The sequence below is a fragment of the Dysidea avara genome, chromosome 1 (genome assembly GCF_963678975.1).
Source record: "Dysidea avara chromosome 1, odDysAvar1.4, whole genome shotgun sequence".
Taxonomy (NCBI): Eukaryota; Metazoa; Porifera; class Demospongiae; order Dictyoceratida; family Dysideidae; genus Dysidea; species Dysidea avara.
This window is the reverse complement of record NC_089272.1, coordinates 35,972,775-35,992,279: the sequence shown is the minus strand read 5'-3', so window position 1 is coordinate 35,992,279 and position 19,505 is coordinate 35,972,775. Positions and strand designations below refer to the sequence as shown.

The 19,505-nt window shown below is 37.7% G+C and overlaps 1 protein-coding gene across 1 annotated transcript; it reads right to left on the bottom strand.

Moving 5' to 3' along the window:
* Positions 1 to 233: 233 nt before the first annotated feature.
* LOC136250009 (uncharacterized) lies at positions 234 to 19,188 on the bottom strand. The gene is made up of 5 exons (XM_066042169.1): positions 18,846 to 19,188; positions 16,611 to 16,884; positions 15,577 to 15,784; positions 1,561 to 1,664; positions 234 to 605 (listed from the first exon to the last, which is right to left on the bottom strand). The coding sequence occupies exons 1-5, from the start codon at positions 18,978 to 18,980 to the stop codon at positions 310 to 312; spliced, it is 1,017 nt and encodes a 338-aa protein (XP_065898241.1). The 5' UTR covers positions 18,981 to 19,188; the 3' UTR covers positions 234 to 309.
* Between the last annotated feature and the right edge of the window lie 317 nt (positions 19,189 to 19,505).

The following is a 19,505-nucleotide window of genomic DNA, read 5'->3' as shown; positions in this document are numbered from 1 at the left end:
AAACCTTTAATGCAATAATTAGGAATCTTGGAACCAAGATTCTAGAGAAGCAATGGTGGCTTGAAAACCACACAACTTACGATCTAGACTATATAGTATCTACGGAGTTGCTAATATTTCACTGTAGCATAGATAGTACGTACATTCTCCGTAATCCGTATGAAGAATTATCTACAATTGTAGCTACATGACTGCACAGTACATGCATGTTAAGAATGGAATGGTGCTCAGGATAATAATAATTATAGCAGTATCAACTAGTAACCAATTGTATTGTCAGCCATACAACCATTGAGTCAATCAAACAAGTTATGGGTAAACATAATCATATTCATCATCTTCGCTGTCAATATACTCATAATCATGTTCTACATATGATGATCTTGATTCAATATACTCATTCTCTTGGGATAATGGAATCACTTTCTTTAAATCAGATAATGCTTGAGCTGTGTCATCTTCCGCAATGTATACATCATCATAATCTGAGTCGCTGTACGTTTCACAAGATGGACTAGGTGATCGTGATGGTACCTTATGACATGGTTTGGAGTCTACTGAAAGGTTTCTTTTCATTTTAGTTGCTTTTGCAATGAGTAGTATATCTATTAAATGAAATTCAAAGATGTTGTACTGTAACAGTATGTGTATTATGCACACCCACTGTATGCACTAACTCTCACTGCCATATAGCTTTGAATGCATTTTTGTAGCAGACATCTTAGTTACACAGTATGATTTGTACAAGAGTTAATAATAGAGGAGGAGAGCACCAAACACAGTATAGGGTCTCTACAAAATTAATTCAAAGGAGTTCTCTCTGAAAAACTCTGTAATTTATAGCATATTTTCTATAGATGAAGATTGTTTTAATCATCACATTTCCTTGTTTTTCATTTATCCCTTTGAATTACTCGGAACCATTTTTACTGTACTAGATACTCTTCTCCCCAACTCTTGGTATGTATATGTACACATGTTTTACTATTTACATGCAATAATTAAGAACCCTTTGAGGACCAAGTCATGTACTTTTAAAGTACAAGAAGAGAATATGTTTAAGAATGATTGGTCTTCTGTGAAATGAAGACTGATTATTACATGTTTGACATGACCTTTGTGGTATTGATACACTACAATAATATCTAAACAGTCTGTTCTACATAAAAAAAGTACTTGTGACATGAAGTGATTAATGGGTGATGTTGCCTCCACCATTCTTCTGTATTGTTATCGTTTATCAGGAAAAGCCAGTTGATCAGAAGTAAATAATGTGTGTTTTGTATACCAAAGGAATCACCATCACGTGCTGAGTCCAATGGCATTTAATTAGCCTAATATCATGGGACAAAACATAATGGATCAAAGTACTGTTGAACATGTCAAGCTACATGTATTTTCTTTGGTGACCTAGCAGCAAAATGCTCGAAGCAATGCTTGGTATCAAATTTATGATGAGTATAATGTGTCATTAGCAACTTTTTACAATGCTAATGTTTTGCAGTAGTCTGTGTATTGACGTTGGCTGTTGAAGTGTTAAAAGACATATGTCCACCTAACCTTTCTGACATGGCTCATCACTAGTAGTGCTATCCATTATACACTTGCAAAGACACTCCAATTCTGGACCAATAAAATGGAAATGTCCATCCAAATCAGAATCACTACAAAGAATAACAACCTGTTTTATGTATGCAAATATAATACATTTATTGTATTCAGTACAGATGAATTATGAGAAACAGAGTGCATCCGTGTCTATGAAAATGTGATAACAATAGTGGCATCCAAGACATGGCTATAGTGAAGTTGCTGCAGTTATTTTTTGCATGCACTTAAGCTCGTGACATCACATCTTTTTCACATAAGTGGCTGCACTCTTTTGTCTTTCCACAGTTTAGCTACACAGCTTAGTTGTTGTGGATTGATTTTGTATGTATACATAAGTTGAACTGGAGCATGGTGATTGTGCTGTATGTGTCATGAAAATATCATCCAGTGATGTTTTATCTTTCTATTTGTGACATTTAGCTGCAAATAGCTACCACCAGTCTCTATCATATAAATTCCATACTCTCAAGACTCCCAACGGCCACCCTACATGCTAATTAACACTTACAATTAATATATTTGAGTGTTGTATAAAAGCACACTGCTAGCTGTGCGTATATGAGTGGTATTGTATAATCAAACAAAATTTCTTTAACACAAACAGAAACTTTCCTTTGATTTTTCTCTAAATAGCTATACAGCTGTACACACCAAAATCTGTTAAATGTATAAACCTTTCAAATTCAGAGTTTGAAGGGAGCTACATTGAGTGCATTCTAAGATCCTGTCTAGCCATTGTATTTGAGGAGTGTACTGTGCAGAGCTGCAGTACAGGCTTAATAGTTTAGCAGGAGGGTAGCTGGAAACTCTGGCCCATCAACAATTGTACACTACATAACATCAAAATTGAGGTATCAAGATCGAGATACCTTAATAGAGCAGTCACCTCTAATACAACAGTCAAATAAAAATTGTGATGAACCCATGCTGAAATCACTTTCAGATTCCATCTCAGAGTGTCTAATGTTCAAAAATTTCCTGGGGGAATGCCCCCAGACCCCCCTAGGCTAGCATGCTTTGCACACTAACGTGTGCCTTCGCTATAGTGTCATTTCATTTTGACCCCCCTTTCCAAAAGTCTGGATCTGACCTTTAGTTGTCCTTTATCTTTCTCCACTACCACTTAGGTGTTAATTAATGGGTAGCACATCAATGACTTCTTCTGCTGACTACAATGTTTATATCTGTAATTTCTGTAGTGACTGGGTTGATTGCAGAGATGCTTTTCATCATTTGTAATGCTTTGTAATGAAGGAACATAGCTGAAAATAAAGCTTTCACCTTCAGTAATTGTTATTCTGGGTGCACGTTCATACATGAAATTGAATGTATGATAGCATCATATCATTCTTTCCTTTGACATGGTATGCACGGGTTCAAACTATAAAAGTAAAAAAATAATGAAACAAGGGGAGGTAAGGAGGACATTTAATCCCTACTTCGGTCATGGCTATACTATTGACAAGCTGTATAGCTATATAAGGGTATGCACTAGTATAGCTGCTGGTGTAGCAACCTCCCAAGTTTTATTAGGGTAGTTGGAAAGGGTGGATATGGTTGGACAAGGACGCGGACAAGGATATGGACGCGGACACGTTCAAAAAACAATTTTACATTTATATAACAGTTATTTTTCATACCTATAATGCTGTTTTTACAGCAATCTTCACTTCCAGACCCTGGCGTCGGTCTTGTCATAGCGCTTATCCATTTATAAGCGCACGTGCAAAGGACTAGACCAGCACTCCACAGCATGCCAAAGACCATATAGTGTTGTACACATGCTCTAAAGTCTATTACAGAGTTATATAGTTGTAGAGATTAGCTTATATGCCCCATGCAACTTAGCTTAGCAGGCCAAATCCACAATCTTACCCCTTTTAGCATAAGGCACAGGCGCTTAAACCATTAGTGTTGAGGGTTCAAGGACCTGGCCTACGAGATTAGGTTGAGACATGCTAGATTAATCTCTGTGACTCAGAATTAGATTTCTAGAGCATGTATACAACACTATATGGTCTGTAGAGTGCTAGTCTATCCTTCGCACATGCGCTTATATATGGATAAGCACTATGACAAGATTGACGCTTGGGAATGCTGCTGTAAAAACAATCTAATCAAAAACAGCCAAGCTGTAAAAAAAGGTGCGGCCCCCAAAAAGGCCATGGTGAAAAAAGATGTGAAATCCAAGGTGGCGGCCAAGAAATGGCTGTGATGGTAGGTTAATGGTTACATTTTAATAACGACATTTCAGGTGAACTTTGTGCCGCTTGGTCTTGGCACCAAATTCACCTGAATTGTTGTTATTAAAATGTAACCATTAACCTACCATCACAGCCATTTCTTGGCCGCCACCTTGGATTTCACATCTTTTTTCACCAAGGCCTTTTTGGGGGCCGCACCTTTTTTTACAGCTTGGCTGTTTTTGATTAGATATCACTTCTTTTTGTATTTGTATACTGCAAAGTCGGCCTATGGCTAGCTTTGGGGCTTTTTTAACCCATGTGTTTTTTTCTTTACTACAGGAAGAAGAAAAGAACTTAAAGAAGAATTTTAGTACTTCAATTATTTTTGATTTTATTAGTAATCACATAGTGGTTTAATTTGCCATACATTAGTCCCAATAGTAGGAGTGCAATTAATCCCAAATCGCACGGCCTTGTTTCTGTAATTGCACTGTAAAGTAGCCAATAAAATAGCAGAATAACAGAAGCCTTTTAAGTGCAACAAGAAAGTGATATAATGAATAGCCAATCAAATAAGCTGACAATAGAAGCCTTTTAAGTGCAACATATGTAGACATTTTGAATAGCCAATCAGAATTGCTGACACGTGAAGCCTTTTAAGTGCAACAACAAATGATGTAATACAAAGAAGGATGATGCAATCACTTGGTAGAAGTTAATGGCCACATAGAACTGGATAGGTGCGTACTACAAACCACGAAGGGTGGTCACTATGTGATTAGTAGGCAATCACACGCATTTTCGTGCAATTTTGGAATAATTGTACTCGTAACAGCCAAAATTGCACTCGGCTTCGCCTCGTGCAATTTTGACTGTCACTCGTACAATTATTCCCTAATTGCACTCAAATGTGTGTGATTACCTATACTAATTATACAAATTATATACATATCAAGACACACGGTAGTGTGTCGTGCGGCCCAAGAAGCCGGCGCGCAACACCGTGAGTATATTGACAGGAAGAAAGAAAACGCAATTTTCGCACCTCCGTAGCTCTGTGCTGCCTTGATGAAACAAGACACATTTTGCTGTGTACATTCCCTCCAACTTCAGTACTCCACATTCCCAATTTGAGCGAAATCGCTTCAGACATTCCTGAGATATGCGACTTCAAAAATTGGCTTAGTTTCTTCTTTTTTTTTCTTCTTATTTTTCTTCCTCTTTTCGCACACTTACAAAAACTGCTATAAAACGCGAACGCGTTATCCGATTGCCTTGAAATTTGGCACACAGAAGGGGGGTATAAAGGCACATCTCGGTACCAACTTTGGCTGGAATACCATAAACAGGCAAAGAGTTATGAGCGATTATGCACGAAAAATAACACCAATATGTTGTCACGCCTACAGGGTAAACCGCGTATGGAAAGAAGCTGAAAATCGGTGGGTGAATAGGTTAACTATTGAACCACAAACCTTTTGTGGTTTGAAAGAAATCGAGCTAAAAACCAGGAAAATACAGCGAAAAAATCAACAGTGTGTAACAATTACGCAATCAAGATTAGCTAATTTTATTATTATTATTATTATTATGCTTGCCACGCCTACCAGATAAACCACTTGGGGTAATGCTTTGAAAATCGCTGTACAGATGGAGTTATCATCTTAGAAAGGCTCTTCAATGGTGTAGAAAAATCAGACTTAAAGCCACGGAGTTATAACACGAAATCCAACTTGGTGTAGCAAGTGCGAATTCGAGATACTCTAATAGAGCAGTCATCCTAATAGAGCAGTCACCCTGAACAGAATTCAAGAGATCAGTTAGAAATAAGTAACCTGTATAGAGATCAGCTACAAACAAATCACCCTGTAGAGAGTTCAGCTACAAACAATTCACCCTGTTCAGACATCAGTTAGAAGAAGTTTTCTTGTAGAGAGTTCAGTTACAAACAAATCACCATGTTGAAAGATCAGCTAGAAGATGTCACCTTATAGATAGTTCAGTTACAAAGAAACCATCATGTAGAGAATTCAGCTACAAACTAGTGACCCTGTAGATACATCAGCTAGAAGAAGTTACCTTGTAGAGAGTTCAGCTACATAGAAACCATTCTGTAAAGAGCTCAGCTGCAAACAAATCACCTATACAGAATTCAGCTACAAACAAATCACCCTGTAGAGAGATCAGCTAGAAGAAGTTACCTTGTAGATAGTTCAGCTACAAACAAATCATCCTGTAGAGAGATCAGCTAGAAGAAGTCACCTTGTAGATAGTTCAGCGACACCCTGTACAGAGCTCAGTTAAAAGAGGTTTCCATGTAGAGAGTTCAGCTACAGACAAATCACCCTGTAGAGAGATCAGTTAGAAGAAGTTACCTTGTAGATCGTTCAGCTACAAACAATTCACCCTGTAAAGAGATCAGCTAGAAGAAGTTACCTTGTAGAGAGTTCAGCTACAAAGAAACCATCATGTAGAGAATTCAGCCGCAAACAAATCATGTATATAGAGTTCAGCTACAAACAAATCTCTCTGTAGAGAGATCAGCTAGAAGAAGTTTCCTTGAAGAGAGTTCTGCTACAAACAAATCACCCTGTAGAAAGATCAGCTAGAAGAAATCACCTTGTAGAGAGTTCAGCTTCAAAGAAACAATCATGTGAGAGTTCAGGTACAAACAAATTGTCCTGTAGAGAGATCAGCTAGAAGAAGTTACCTTGTAGAGAGTTCAGCTACAAAGAAACCATCATGTAGATAGTTCAGGTACAAACAAATCACCCTGTAGAAAGATCAGCTATAGAAGAAATCACCTTGTAGAGAGTTCAGCTACAAAGAAACTATTATGTAGAGAGTTCAACTACAAACAAATCACCCTGTAGAAAGATCAGCTATAGAAGAAATCACCTTGTAGAGAGTTCAGCTACAAAGAAACCATCATGTAGAGAGTTCAGCTACAAACAAATCGGCCTGTAGAGAGATCAGCTAGAAGAAATTACCTTGTAGAGAGTTCAGCTACAAAGAAACCATCATGTAGAGAGTTCAGCTGCAAACAAATCACCTGTAGAGAGTTAAGCTGCAAACAAATCTCCCTGTAGAGAGATCAGCTAGAAGAAGTCACCTTGCAGGGAGTTCAGTTACAGAGAAATAAACCATGTAGAGAGCTCAGCTGCAAACAAATCACCTGTAGAGAATTCAGCTAGAAACAAGTCACCCTGTAGAGAGATCAGCTAGAAACAAGTCACCTTGTAGAGAGTTCAGCTAGAAGAAGTCACATTGTAGAGAGTTCAGCTACAAAGAAACCACCATTTAGAGAGTTCAGCTGCAAACAAATCACCCAGTAGAAAGTTCAGCTATGAACAGATCACCCTGTTGAGAGTTCAGTTAGAAACAAGGAATCCTGTAGAGAGATCACCTAGAAGTATCGCCTTGTAGAGAGTTCAGCTACAAACAAATCACCTGTAGAGAGTTCAGCTACAAACAAATCACCCTGTAGAGAGATCAGCTAGAAGAAGTCACCTTGTAGAGAGTTCAGCTATAAAGAAACCACCATGTAGAGAATTCAGCTGCAAACAAACACCCTGTAGAGAACTCAGCTACAAACAAATCGCCCTGTAGAAAGATCAGCTAGAAGAAGTTACCTTGTAGGGATTTCAGCTACAAACAAATCACCCTGTAGAGAGTTCAGCTACAAAGAAACCATTCTGTAAAGAGCTCAGCTGCAAACAAATCACTTGTACAGAATTCAGCTACAAACAAATCACCCTGTAGAGAGATCAGCTAGAAGAAATTACCTTGTAGATAGTTCAGCTACAAACAAATCACCCTGTAGAAAAATCAGTTAGAAGAAGTTACCTTGGAGAAAGTTCAGCTACAAAGAAACCATTTTGTAAAGAGCTCAGCTGCAAACAAATCACCTGTACAGAATTCAACTACGAACAAATCACCCTGTAGAGAGATCAGCTAGAAGAAATTACCTTGTAGAGAGTTCAGCTACAAAGAAACCACCATGTAGAGAGTTCAGCTGCAAAGAAATCACCCTGTAGAAAATTCTGCCAGAAACAAATTGCCCTGTAGAAAGATCAGTTAGAAGAAGTTACCTTTTAGAGAGTTCAGCTACAAAGAAACCATTCTGTAAAGAGCTCAGCTGCAAACAAATCACCTATACAGAATTCAGCTACAAACACATCACCCTGTAGAGAGATCAGCTAGAAGAAGTTACCTTGTAGATTGTTCAGCTACAAACAATTCACCCTGTAGAGAGAGCAATTAGAAGAAGTCACCTTGTAGAGTGTTCAGTTACAAAGAAACCACCATGGAGATTTCTGTAATGAATATAATATTATGTGACCGGATTTGCGAAAAGGGGTCTTCCACACACATGCAATTCCGTAACCGTTGGAGACCATAACTCAGTGTTCAAGTAACATATTAACCTGAACATTTCACCACTTATTCAGCTATAGTGGTGCTCACCACTGTCCAAAATTCAAGGCAATAGCTCTTTCCAATCTGAAGTTATCAATTGTCAAAGCTGGCAAATTGGATGTGTGTGGAAGACCCCTTTTCGCAAATCCGGTCACATATGTATTATACAGTATATATAATTTGTACATTTACTGATAAAATATTTAAAGTACATCTACTTCATCTTTTCTTCTTCCTGTAGTAAAGAAAAAAAACATAGGTTAAAAAAGTCCCAAAGCTGGCCATAGGCCGGCTTTGGGGTATACAAATACAAAAAGAAATGAAATCTAATCCAAAACAGCCAAGCTGTAAAAAAAGTGTGCGGCCCTCAGAAAGGCTATGGTGAAAAAAGATGTGAAATCCAAGGTGGCGGCCAAGAAATGGCTGTGATGGTAGGTTAATGGTAAAAATTTTAATAATGACAATTTAGGTAAATTTTGTGAAGCGGCACAAAAATTCACCTGAATTGTCGTTATTAAATTTTTTCCCATTAACCTACCATCACAGCCATTTCTTGGCTGCCACCTTGGATTTCACATCTTTTTTCACCATAGCCTTTCTGAGGGCCGCACACTTTTTTTACAGCTTGGCTGTTTTGGATTAGATATTTATTACATGCCCATTATTCCCCACAGGATATTTTTTTGCAGCTAATCTCTCTACTGGGTGACTTGAAATGCAGCTGAACTATATACAGGATGGTTTCTTTGTAGCTAAACTCTCTACATGGTAACCTCTTCTAGCTGGTCTCTCTACAGGGTATTCTGTTTCTAGCTGAACTCTCTACAGGTGAGTTGTTTGCAGCTAAACTCTCTACATGGTAGTGTCTTTGTAGCTGAACTCTCTACATGATGGTTTCTTTGTAGCTGAACTCTCTATAAGGTGACTTCGTCTAGCTGAACTCTCTACAGGGTGATTTTTTTGTAGCTGAACTCTCTGCAGGGTGATTTGTTTGCAGCTGAACTCTCTACATGATGGTTTCTTTGTAGCTGAACTCTCTACAAGGTGACTTCGTCCAGCTGATCTCTCTACGGGGTAATTTATTTGTAGCTGAACTCTCTATATGATGGTTTCTTTGTAGCTGAACTCTTTACAAGGTGACTTCTTCTAGCTGAACTCTCTACGGGGTAATTTATTTGTAGCTGAACTCTCTATATGATGGTTTCTTTGTAACTGAACTCTCTACAAGGTAACTTCTTCTAGCTGATCTTTCTACTGGGTGATTTGTTTGCAGCTGAACTCTCTACATGGTGGTTTCTTTGTTGCTGAACTCTCTACAAGGTGAATTCTTCTACCTGATCTCTCTACAGGGTGATTTGTTTGTAACTGAACTCTGTACAAGTGCGTTTTTGTGGGTGATCTCACTGCAGATTGATTTGTTTGTAGCTGAACTCACTAAAGGGTGATTTTGCTTGTAGCTAAACTCCTTGCATTGTATCTAGTTTCTAGCTGATCTCTCTACAAGTTGATTTGTGTGTAGCTGATCTCTCTGCAGGTTGATTAATTTGCAGCCGATCTCTCTACAAGGTAATTTGTTTGTAGCTGAACTGTCTGTAAAGTGATTTATTTGTAGCTGATCTCTGTGCAGGTTGATTTCTTTTAGCTGAACTCTCTACAGGGTGATTTACTTGTAGCTGAACTCCTTACATTGTGTCTAGTTTCTAGCTGATCTTTCTACAGGGTGATTTGTTTGTAGCTGATCTCTCTACAAGTTGATTTGTGTGTAGCTGATCTTTCTACTGGTTGATTTGTTTGTAGCCGATCTCTCTACAGGGTAATTTGTTTGTAGCTGAATGCCTTACATTGTGTCTAGTTTCTAGCTGATGTCCCTACAGGGTGATTTGTTTGTAGCTGAACTCTCTATAAGGTGATTTGTTTGCAGCTGAACTCTCTACATGGTGGTTTCTTTGTTGCTGAACTCTCTACAGGGTGTTTTGCTTGTAGCTACTCTCTACAGGGTGATTTGTTTCTAGCTTATCTCTCTACAGGTTGATTTGTGTGTAACTGATCTCTCTACAAGCTGATTTGTTTGTAGCTGAATTCTCTGCAAAGTGTTTTGTTTGTAGCTGACCTCTCTTCAGGGTGATTTGTTTCTAGCTGATCTCTCTACAGGGTGATTTTTTTGTAGCTGACCTCTCTTCAGGGTGATTTGTTTCTAGCTGATATCTCTACAGGGTGATTTTTTGTAGCTGACCTCTCTTCAGGGTGATTTGTTTCTAGCTGATCGCTCTACAGGTTGGTTTGTTTGTAGCTGAACTCTCTACACGGTGATTTGCTTGTAGCTGAACTCCTTACATTGTGTCTAGTTTCTAGCTGATCTCTCTACAGGATGATTTGTTTGTAGCTGATCTCTCTACAAGTTGATTTGTTTGTAGCTGATCTCTCTGCAGGTTGATTTGTTTGTAGCCAATCTCTCTACAGGGTGATTTGTTTGTAGCTGATCTCTCTACAAGTTGAATTGTGTGTAGCTGATCTCTCTGCAGGTTAATTTGTTTGTAGCTGATCTCTCTACAAGGTAATTTATTTGTAGCTGAACTGTCTGAAAGGTGATTTGTTTGTAGCTGATCTCTCTGCAGGTTGATTTGTTTTAGTTGAACTCTCTACAGGGTGATTTATTTGTAGCTGAACTCCTTACATTGTGTGTAGTTTCTAGCTGATCTCTCTACAGGGTGATTTGTTTGTAGTTGATCTCTCTACAAGTTGATTTGGGTGTAGCTGATCTCTCTGCAGGTTGATTTGTTTGTAGCCGATCTCTCTATCAGGTAATTTGTTTGTAGCTGAACTCTCTATAAGGTGATTTGTTTGTAGTTGATCTCTCTGCAGGTTGATTTGTTTTTAGCTGAACTCTCTACAGGCTGATTTGTTTGTAGCCGATCTCTCTACAGGGTAATTTGTTTGTAGCTGAACTCTCTACATGGTGGTTTCTTTGTTGCTGAACTCTCTACAGGGTGTTTTGCTTGTAGCTGATCTCTCTACAGGGCAATTTGTTTGTAGCTGATCTCTCTACAGGGTGATTTTTTTGTAGCTGACCTCTCTTCAGGGTGATTTGTTTCTAGCTGATCTCTCTACAGGGTGATTTTTTGTAGCTGACCTCTCTTCAGGGTGATTTGTTTCTAGCTGATTGCTCTACAGGTTGATTTGTTTGTAGATGAACTCTCTACAGGGTAATTTACTTGTAGCTGAACTCCTTACTTTGTGTCTAGTTTGTAGCTGATCTCTCTACAGGGTGATTTGTTTGTAGCTGATCTCTCTACAAGTTGATTTGTGTGTAGCTGATCTCTCTGCAGGTTGATTTGTTTGTAGCCGATCTCTCTACAGGTAATCTGTTTGTAGCTGAACTCTCTATAAGGTGATCTGTTTGTAGCTGATCTCTCTGCAGGTTGATTTGTTTTAGCTGAACTCTCTACAGGGTGATTGCTTGTAGCTGAACTCCTTACATTGTGTCTAGTTTCTAGCTGATGTCTCTACAGGTAGATTTGTGTTGATTTGTTCATTGCTGATCGCTCTAAAGGTTGATTTGCTGCAGCTGAACACCCTGCAAAGTGTTTTGTTTGTAGCTGAACTCTCTTCAGGGTGATTTGTTTCTAGCTGATCTCTCTACAGGTAGATTTGTGTTGATTTGTTCATTGCTGATCGCTCTAAAGGTTGATTTGCTGCAGCTGAACACCCTGCAAAGTGTTTTGTTTGTAGCTGATCACTCTAAAGGGTAATTTGTTTGTAGCTGAACTCTCTCCACAGTGACTTGTGTGTAGCTGAATTCTGTGTAACTGAATTCTCTAGAGAGTGACTTAATTGTAGCTGAATTCTCTACACAGTGCATGACTTGTTTATAGCTGAACTTTCTTCAGTGTGACTTGTAATGTTCTGAATCTCTATAGTGATATATTTGCTTAACTCTCCACATGGTGACTGTCTTCTTGCTGAACTGTCTATAAGATTAACTGTTTGCAGCTGAACTCCCTACAGAATAACTTGTGATGTAATAAAATTCTATAATGGAGTAAATAAATTAACCGAATGCTCTATTAGGGTGACTGTTCTATTAGAGTATCTCGATCTCGCATTTGCTACACGGAGTTGGCTTTCGAATCATAACCCAGTGGTTTGTAACCCGATTCTTCTGTACTACTGCAAGGACTTTCTATGAAGATTATTCCAGCTATACACCGATTTTCAGCTCATTGCTCTAAGCGGTTTGCCTAGTAGGCGTGAAAACTAATACTTTTTTATTCATAAAAATCGATCGCGTAATTGTGACACAGGTTGGGTTTTGTGTCATATCTCCGTGGTCTTTATCTCGATTCCTTTCAAACCACCTAAAGGTACTCCTACGATGGTTATTCCATCTACATAGCAATTTTCAACTCATTCCATGAAGCGGTTTACCCTGTAGGCGTGACAATAAATCGATCTTGTTTTACGCGAATAATCGGTCATAACTCCTGAACCATTCATCGGATTTGTACCAAATTTGATGCTAGGATTCGCCATTGGACTCCCTTTCTGTGTGCCAAATTTCAAGGCGATCGGAGTACGCGTTTGCTTGTTGTAGCAATTTTTGCAAGTGTGCAAAAAGACGAATAAGAAGAAAAATAAAACGAAGAAAAAAAAACGAAACTTTGGCAGCTCGTATCTCGGAAATGGTTGGAGCGATTTCCTTCAAATTTTGAATGTAGACTCCCTTGGCTGGCGGGCAACTGTGTAGCAAATTTGGTTCCAATCAGATAAGTGATCACCGAGATACAAAGGTGTGAAAATGACGTTTTCGTTCTTCCTGTCAATATACTCACGGTGTGGCGCGCCGGCTTCTTGGGCCGCACGACACACTATCGTGTGTCTTGATGTTAGGTATGAAAAATAAACTGTTTTGTAAATGTAAAAGTGTATTTTAAAATTATCCGTGTCCATGTCCGACCGTATCCTCCTTTTCCAACTACCCGTTTTATTACTTTTTCTATCCCATTGAAGCCATACATCAAAGTAAATGACTGGGAGTATATGGTAGTTAAACCCCAGTGCATGGTAGTTAAACCCCAGTACATATATGGAAATCACACATTAAGTTAAAAGAAGAGCAATCAAAGCAAATTGAAGCCATACACACCATAAAATCTACAAGTTCAGCAAAATTTGAAGCCATACACACCATAAAACTACAAGTTCAGCAAAAAATTAAAGCCATATCATTACAAAAACTACATATCAGCAAACAATTAAGCCATACACAACTGACATGCTTATTAACACTTTGTTTATGAACTTGACTACTTCAAAGTGTGGGATAGAAGCTAGTTAAACCCCACCTGCACTGGTAGGATATCTAGTTATCAACACCTCGGCTTCGCCTCTGGTTGATATCCTACTCATGGTGGGGTTTAACTATAACTTATATCTACAAGTACAAGAAAAAATTAAAAGTGGGGAAACAAGAGATGTTACCTACACCTGCAACTATACTAGTACACATCTAATTCCTTCTTCAGTCTTATAACGTGTCAAAGTACAACCATAGGAATTACGGTCTAATTGCCCACTAGCATTTAGCTGCAGGTGTAGGTGATATCCCTTGTTTCATTACCTTTTATTTCCACAATCCCTACTCCAACTTAAAATTCCTAGTATTTATTTGTTAGTTGTTTATAACACAACTGTGATTGGTTAGCCCACATATGCTGCATCAAAGGATAGAATGGTACCAGAAATAAATATCATTAAACTGATTTTGCATATAAATGCATGCCTCATCTAACTATTACTGAAAGCAAAGTGGCTACTCTTCATTTTTCAGGTACGCTCCACCTGTTACACAATGCTACAAATGAAGAACACTGTAATATGAGAAGTGCCTATACAATCAATTCAATCACTACAGTTATTACAAATAATTTAATTAGTCAGGACAAGGAAGCCATTACGTGGTACCCACAAATAAACACCTACTGTATGCATCAGCCTCAGTGCGTAGCAGCCAGTCTAGGGTGGGGGCATGCTCCCCCAGAAATTTTTACATTTTGAGATGCTATACTGTATCTGGGGGAAAGTTTGGGCTCTACTCTAATACCTCACTAATGTATAGGATAAAATATTGGATGCAAAAGCATTTCTGTAATACTGTTTAACAACTAATCTGTTTATTACTAAAGAGATAAAGTATAAGGAATGTTAGCAAAGAGCCTTAACCGACAATTATTTTAGTTAGTAGTTAAATTTGAATGTTAAAATTCCATGAAAATGTGCTTGGGGGTACATTTGGGTTTTAACTAATGCTATCAAGCTGTCATGAAGGAAACTTGAGGCTGATTTTGGGGTGATATTTTTGGAAGAAACACCCAAATCATCATGATCCCTACTACACACTACCATACTGTGAAACTATGGTATGATGGAAGTAAATAGCCAGCTACAGACAACATAGTTAATGACGTTTGAGCATACTGTATGTCTAATATGATCGAATAAAATAAATTATATGACTGGGCTTGCAAAAATAGGGAATGTGAGTTCATAAAATTTTCCTACTGTTTCAAGCCTTTCAAGCTTTTATAATGTTTTTATAATTATGGCCATGCGATATTTACCAATTATTAAAGATTTAGTTGGCGTTATAATGCAAGTTACAGAATGTAAATATGTGATTCTAGTGTCGAGATATAACCTGTTATGGGATGGATTGTACCCACATGTCCTATTTAATTTGCAGGCCCGGTCACATATGACCATGTATGCATCTCTCAAAAACAACAGACAGTTTTGTATTGCTGCCAGATACCCTTGGGTAAATACAGTTGCATGCTTGTGACACCATCAGTAACTAACTATAGCTGCTATGCAAAGGCAATGTTTGGGTCTGCACGGAAGTAGAGATACGTAAGTGTACTAAACAGCAATGAGGTAAGAAAATCAACTGTTATATGAACATGCTTTAAAAATTTCTGTGCCTAACCATGTCTGTGCCTAACCATGTCTATCTTTAGCGGTTGGATAAATACAATAGACATTATTTTATTGATTCTGAAACCAGACACAAAGTCTATAATAGATACCTACAGAAATTCTGTTTATACTACATGTGGTTGAAAATACTGTTCCACTCTTATAGCTGGCAACAGGCAAACATTGTTGGTAATCTGTCACCCTTATGTATCTTCAAAAATTAATAGTGTTTACACTCAATAAGTTAATAACTAAATTATGTTAATGCATCATACTTATTCATTCCAAACCACTCAAATATTTTTTCCTTCAACAGATTATTATTCATAGCATTTTCCATGTAAAAATATATTTGAAAAAGTATCATTTCTATATATACATAACTAACTTTCCAATGATTATCTCAATTTCTGGTATAAGGTGTTTGTGTATTCGGTAACCATAAAACATAGATATATCCCATCTCCAAGCAACATCTTCTAAATCACTATGAGTAGTCCTGTATCCAGCGATTTTATCTGAGTGAACTTGTAACAAATATGTAGCTGGCTTGATTGCTTCATTGGTGCTCTTAATCAGCTGCACCAAATAACGCTCTAAAAGATGACGAATAACCATGTAAGTAGCTAATACTGTGACTTGTATAATTATGTACATTGTTGTTTTATTTATAGGAATTACGATACTGTGGAACAGTGCACTTTTTTAGTTTGTGCTGGCTATGTTCAATGCAGAATATTAGTGCTAATATATAAATAAACACATCCCTTTGTCAAAAAGAAACTGACAATGGACATGAAAATTAATATAATTATATGTAGTAGCAGTCATCTAAAAGATCTATCATGATCAACCAACAACAAAAAAACTTTCTTATTTTCCTTTACTCTATAAGAGACAACAACTCTGCCTAGCGTTGATCGTCAAACTTTTATTTCATGCAAACAATGTGAGGGTGTATGTAAGACACAATGGAAGTGTACATCCCATACAGATAATTAAATTGTGGCAGTATAGCTCTAGGGAGTGATTCTTAGCTTTGCCTTATATGTTCTGATAACTACTAGCTAATTGACAGTAATTTGTGGTACATGTTCTTGACTATGAATAATCACAACCTGTTACCACATCTTGTTGTGATTATGAACCATATCCAGCCTTTGAGAAGACATTGTGAATTCCGTAATGAAGACAATGGAAAGCATTTTAGTTATAGCCTCAAGTCAGTGCGAACATTTTATTAGTTGGTCAAAAAATATATTGCTAGGCATTGACAGCATCATGACTCATCAGCACACGCTGAAGTGATAATACATATTTACGAATATCCATATAAAGAACTGCAGTACAATAAATATTAATGTTGAACACTGTTTTGTACCATTGGGTTAACATAATTATATGCAGTACATATGTACTTACTTGTTATATGTGATAATTTTTCCATCCATATTGTCAAACTGGTATATGACTTAAAAGATAGCCAAAGCAAATGCTTTGAAAATACAAGAGCTAGGATGTAAGGTTTCTTGGGCAGGTGAATTTTCCTTACAAGTATCATGTCATTTAAAGGCTCACAAATGATCTTTTTGCTCTTTGATGAAGTCAGCCATTGTTCTTCAGTTTTGTAGTATTTCAGTGTAGAATTTTCTGGAATACTTTCAATTGTTATAACTATCCATCCCTTTTGCCATTTCTAGAAATAAAATCCATGCCTGATAATATGAATAAACATTCCCGCTGAAGTTTGGTTGACATAATTATTGCTCTCTTACATCATTAACATTCTAAATGCAGCCATTTTTACAGTTACTAACTGTAGTTAGAGCAACCTAGGAAAATCGATTTCTGAGTCATGTGAGCTAGCCAAGGGGTAGGAGCCCACGAAAAAACCCAACATGGTGTACGAGAGTCCCAATATTTAAGTATTTCAAAAATATTTCTGTATTTAAAATATATTTGGTAATACAATATAATTCGATTTTCGATTTTTACGGTGACGTTTTTACATCGAGTTTTTGCAAAGGACACCTGAGAGAGTAGCTGGGAACTTCAGATGAGACACGGGTGTACTTTTGCACTGTTAATTTGAAAGGTTGTATAGAGCAGCGACCATAATTGAACACATGAACGGACGAAAACGAGAATAACCTATTTTGTACGTGAATCGGGATTTGGGATTTCTAAATATTTAATGGATTTCTAATAAATAAATGGACTAGAAACATACGTACATACTGAAAACTACACCATACTACTACTTATTACCTAACTATATACCTATTACTAGCTACGTACTTAACTTAACCAATGTCAAAGTCAGAAAATTTGTCCTCAGCAATAAGCGAATACTGGCGCAGTATCATTTTTGCATTGTACCTCCACAAAGTTACAGACAGTTGCTGGAGAAGTTGGCGCCTAGCAAACTTTCTAGGTAAACCATTTCTAACAGCTGTTCTGTCAGCTATGGATCCTAAGGATTTCTAATTGGATTTCTCAGATAGTGTATGAGAGTCCCAAGACGTTGGCTACCCCTTGGAGCTAGCTATCTAGTTGATAAAGAATAATTTTTAAAATCCACCTACTCGCACTGCTATTTTGAGTAGCTATTATAGGTGAGGAATTAAATACGTATTTAAGCTATACGTTTGCACTGATGTGGCCTAAGGACATATTTTATACCCGCAGGCACAATAAACAAAACAAAATAAAATATGCGATACAGGCTGAGATGAGAAACTACTGTACAACTGCTAATTCATTTGACCTCTTCAAAGCTTGAAACGATCAAGGAAACAGCGGAAATCCATCTATTGTCATTGTTCTGAGACTACATATTAAACAACCATAATGCTGTTACAGTAAGTGCTTGACATAAATATATAGCTACTTTGTCTAAATTGCAATAGCTAATTTATAGCTACTTCGATATGTCATGCATTTAAATATTCATAGTCTTTGGAGTTTTTGATCCTTTATTCAACAAGGTATAGCTAGGCCATCTTTAATTTCAAGTCGTGAGTGGGCTATGCTAGCTACGTAAGACTATGATTATGATTATGATTATATACTGGGTCGAGACAGCATAGCTGATAATTGACCCAGGTAATTACAAACAAGAAAAAAACATTTAACGCATACATGCATACATAAGATTATTTATTGTGTGATGACAAGGTGGTTGGTAAAAATTTCTGTGGATTGCTCTTCAATAAAGTTGTTAGGTAAAGTGTTCCATTCTCTTAAAGTATTCGGAAAGAAACTTTTCTGATACGATACAGTGGAACTGACTGGGATGATGAATCGATGTTGATGAAGCTGTCTAGTTGGATACTGAGTTGGTAAGAAATAAGATGGTAGCTGTATGGAAGGAGTAAGCTGATGAACAATTTTGTGAAATTGGCTTAACCTATTAATGTGTCTTCTCTCTTGTAGGGTTGGCCATTCAAGGAAGTTCAACATATCTGTCACACTACTGTACCAACTAAAATCAGAAAGGACCCATCTTGCAGCACGTCGTTGGATTGTTTCTATGTCATTCATGATAAGGGTCCCAGACACAAGCTGCATACTCTAACAATGGTCTTATAATGGAGACTTACTGAGACACTTAATAATATACAGGCTGAGCCGGTTAGCCAGCCGTGACCATCTCACCTTCAACTTTCTGTCTGATTTAGACTTCTTTGCTTTTCGATCATCAAGCCACAGCTTGAGTAGTCTCACGTAGTCGCACAAGATTTGGTCCCCTCTATTAGACTTGAGTTTTTCTTTGTCAAATGCTTTAGCCATCTCGTGAGCTACTGATCTTCTACTGCAATAGGACGATCGTTGATGTTTGCAATTCTCCGCAAAATGTTAATTCACGCTAGCTACAATCACAGTGAGATACAGTAGCTACAGTCGGTTATAGCTAGCTACAGATGTGATCTGTCACCTCGAAGTTTCGCCTGACCTGTAACTCTGTATTTCAAGCTACAGTGTGAGTCTATATACAGTGTATTTGGGCTGCTAGCTAGGCAATAGTCTGGCGCCGCCCGTCCCTTCTCAATAGCTACAGATGCCATATACACAATTCATTGACAATTAGACAGCATACGTAACAGCTCGTTTACTACGTACAGTAAGATGACTGATTGCCCTGCCTTGAGTGGAGGTTCGCTGTTTTACATGTATTTCTAAGCGACGAAAGGCTGCTAGTTCTACTGCTTCAGCTGCTGAGGCTTTGACGGATGCTTCTGTTGTACTGTGGTGTTCATGCCAGCAGCCTGAAGTGGGCAGATTTATGATTTGTTGTGATGTTCAAGGACCAGGCTG

Bases quoted from the DNA above. Each gene is read 5' to 3' on its own strand.
- LOC136250009 (XM_066042169.1), bottom strand. From the start codon at position 18,980: ATGGCTAAAGCATTTGACAAAGAAAAACTCAAGTCTAATAGAGGGGAC. The intron at 16,885-18,845 runs GTGAGATGGTCA...TTTTATTTCTAG, and splicing joins AATCAGACAGAAAGTTGAAG to AAATGGCAAAAGGGATGGAT. The intron at 606-1,560 runs GTTAGGTGGACA...TTCATTTAATAG, and splicing joins TGATGAGCCATGTCAGAAAG to ATATACTACTCATTGCAAAA.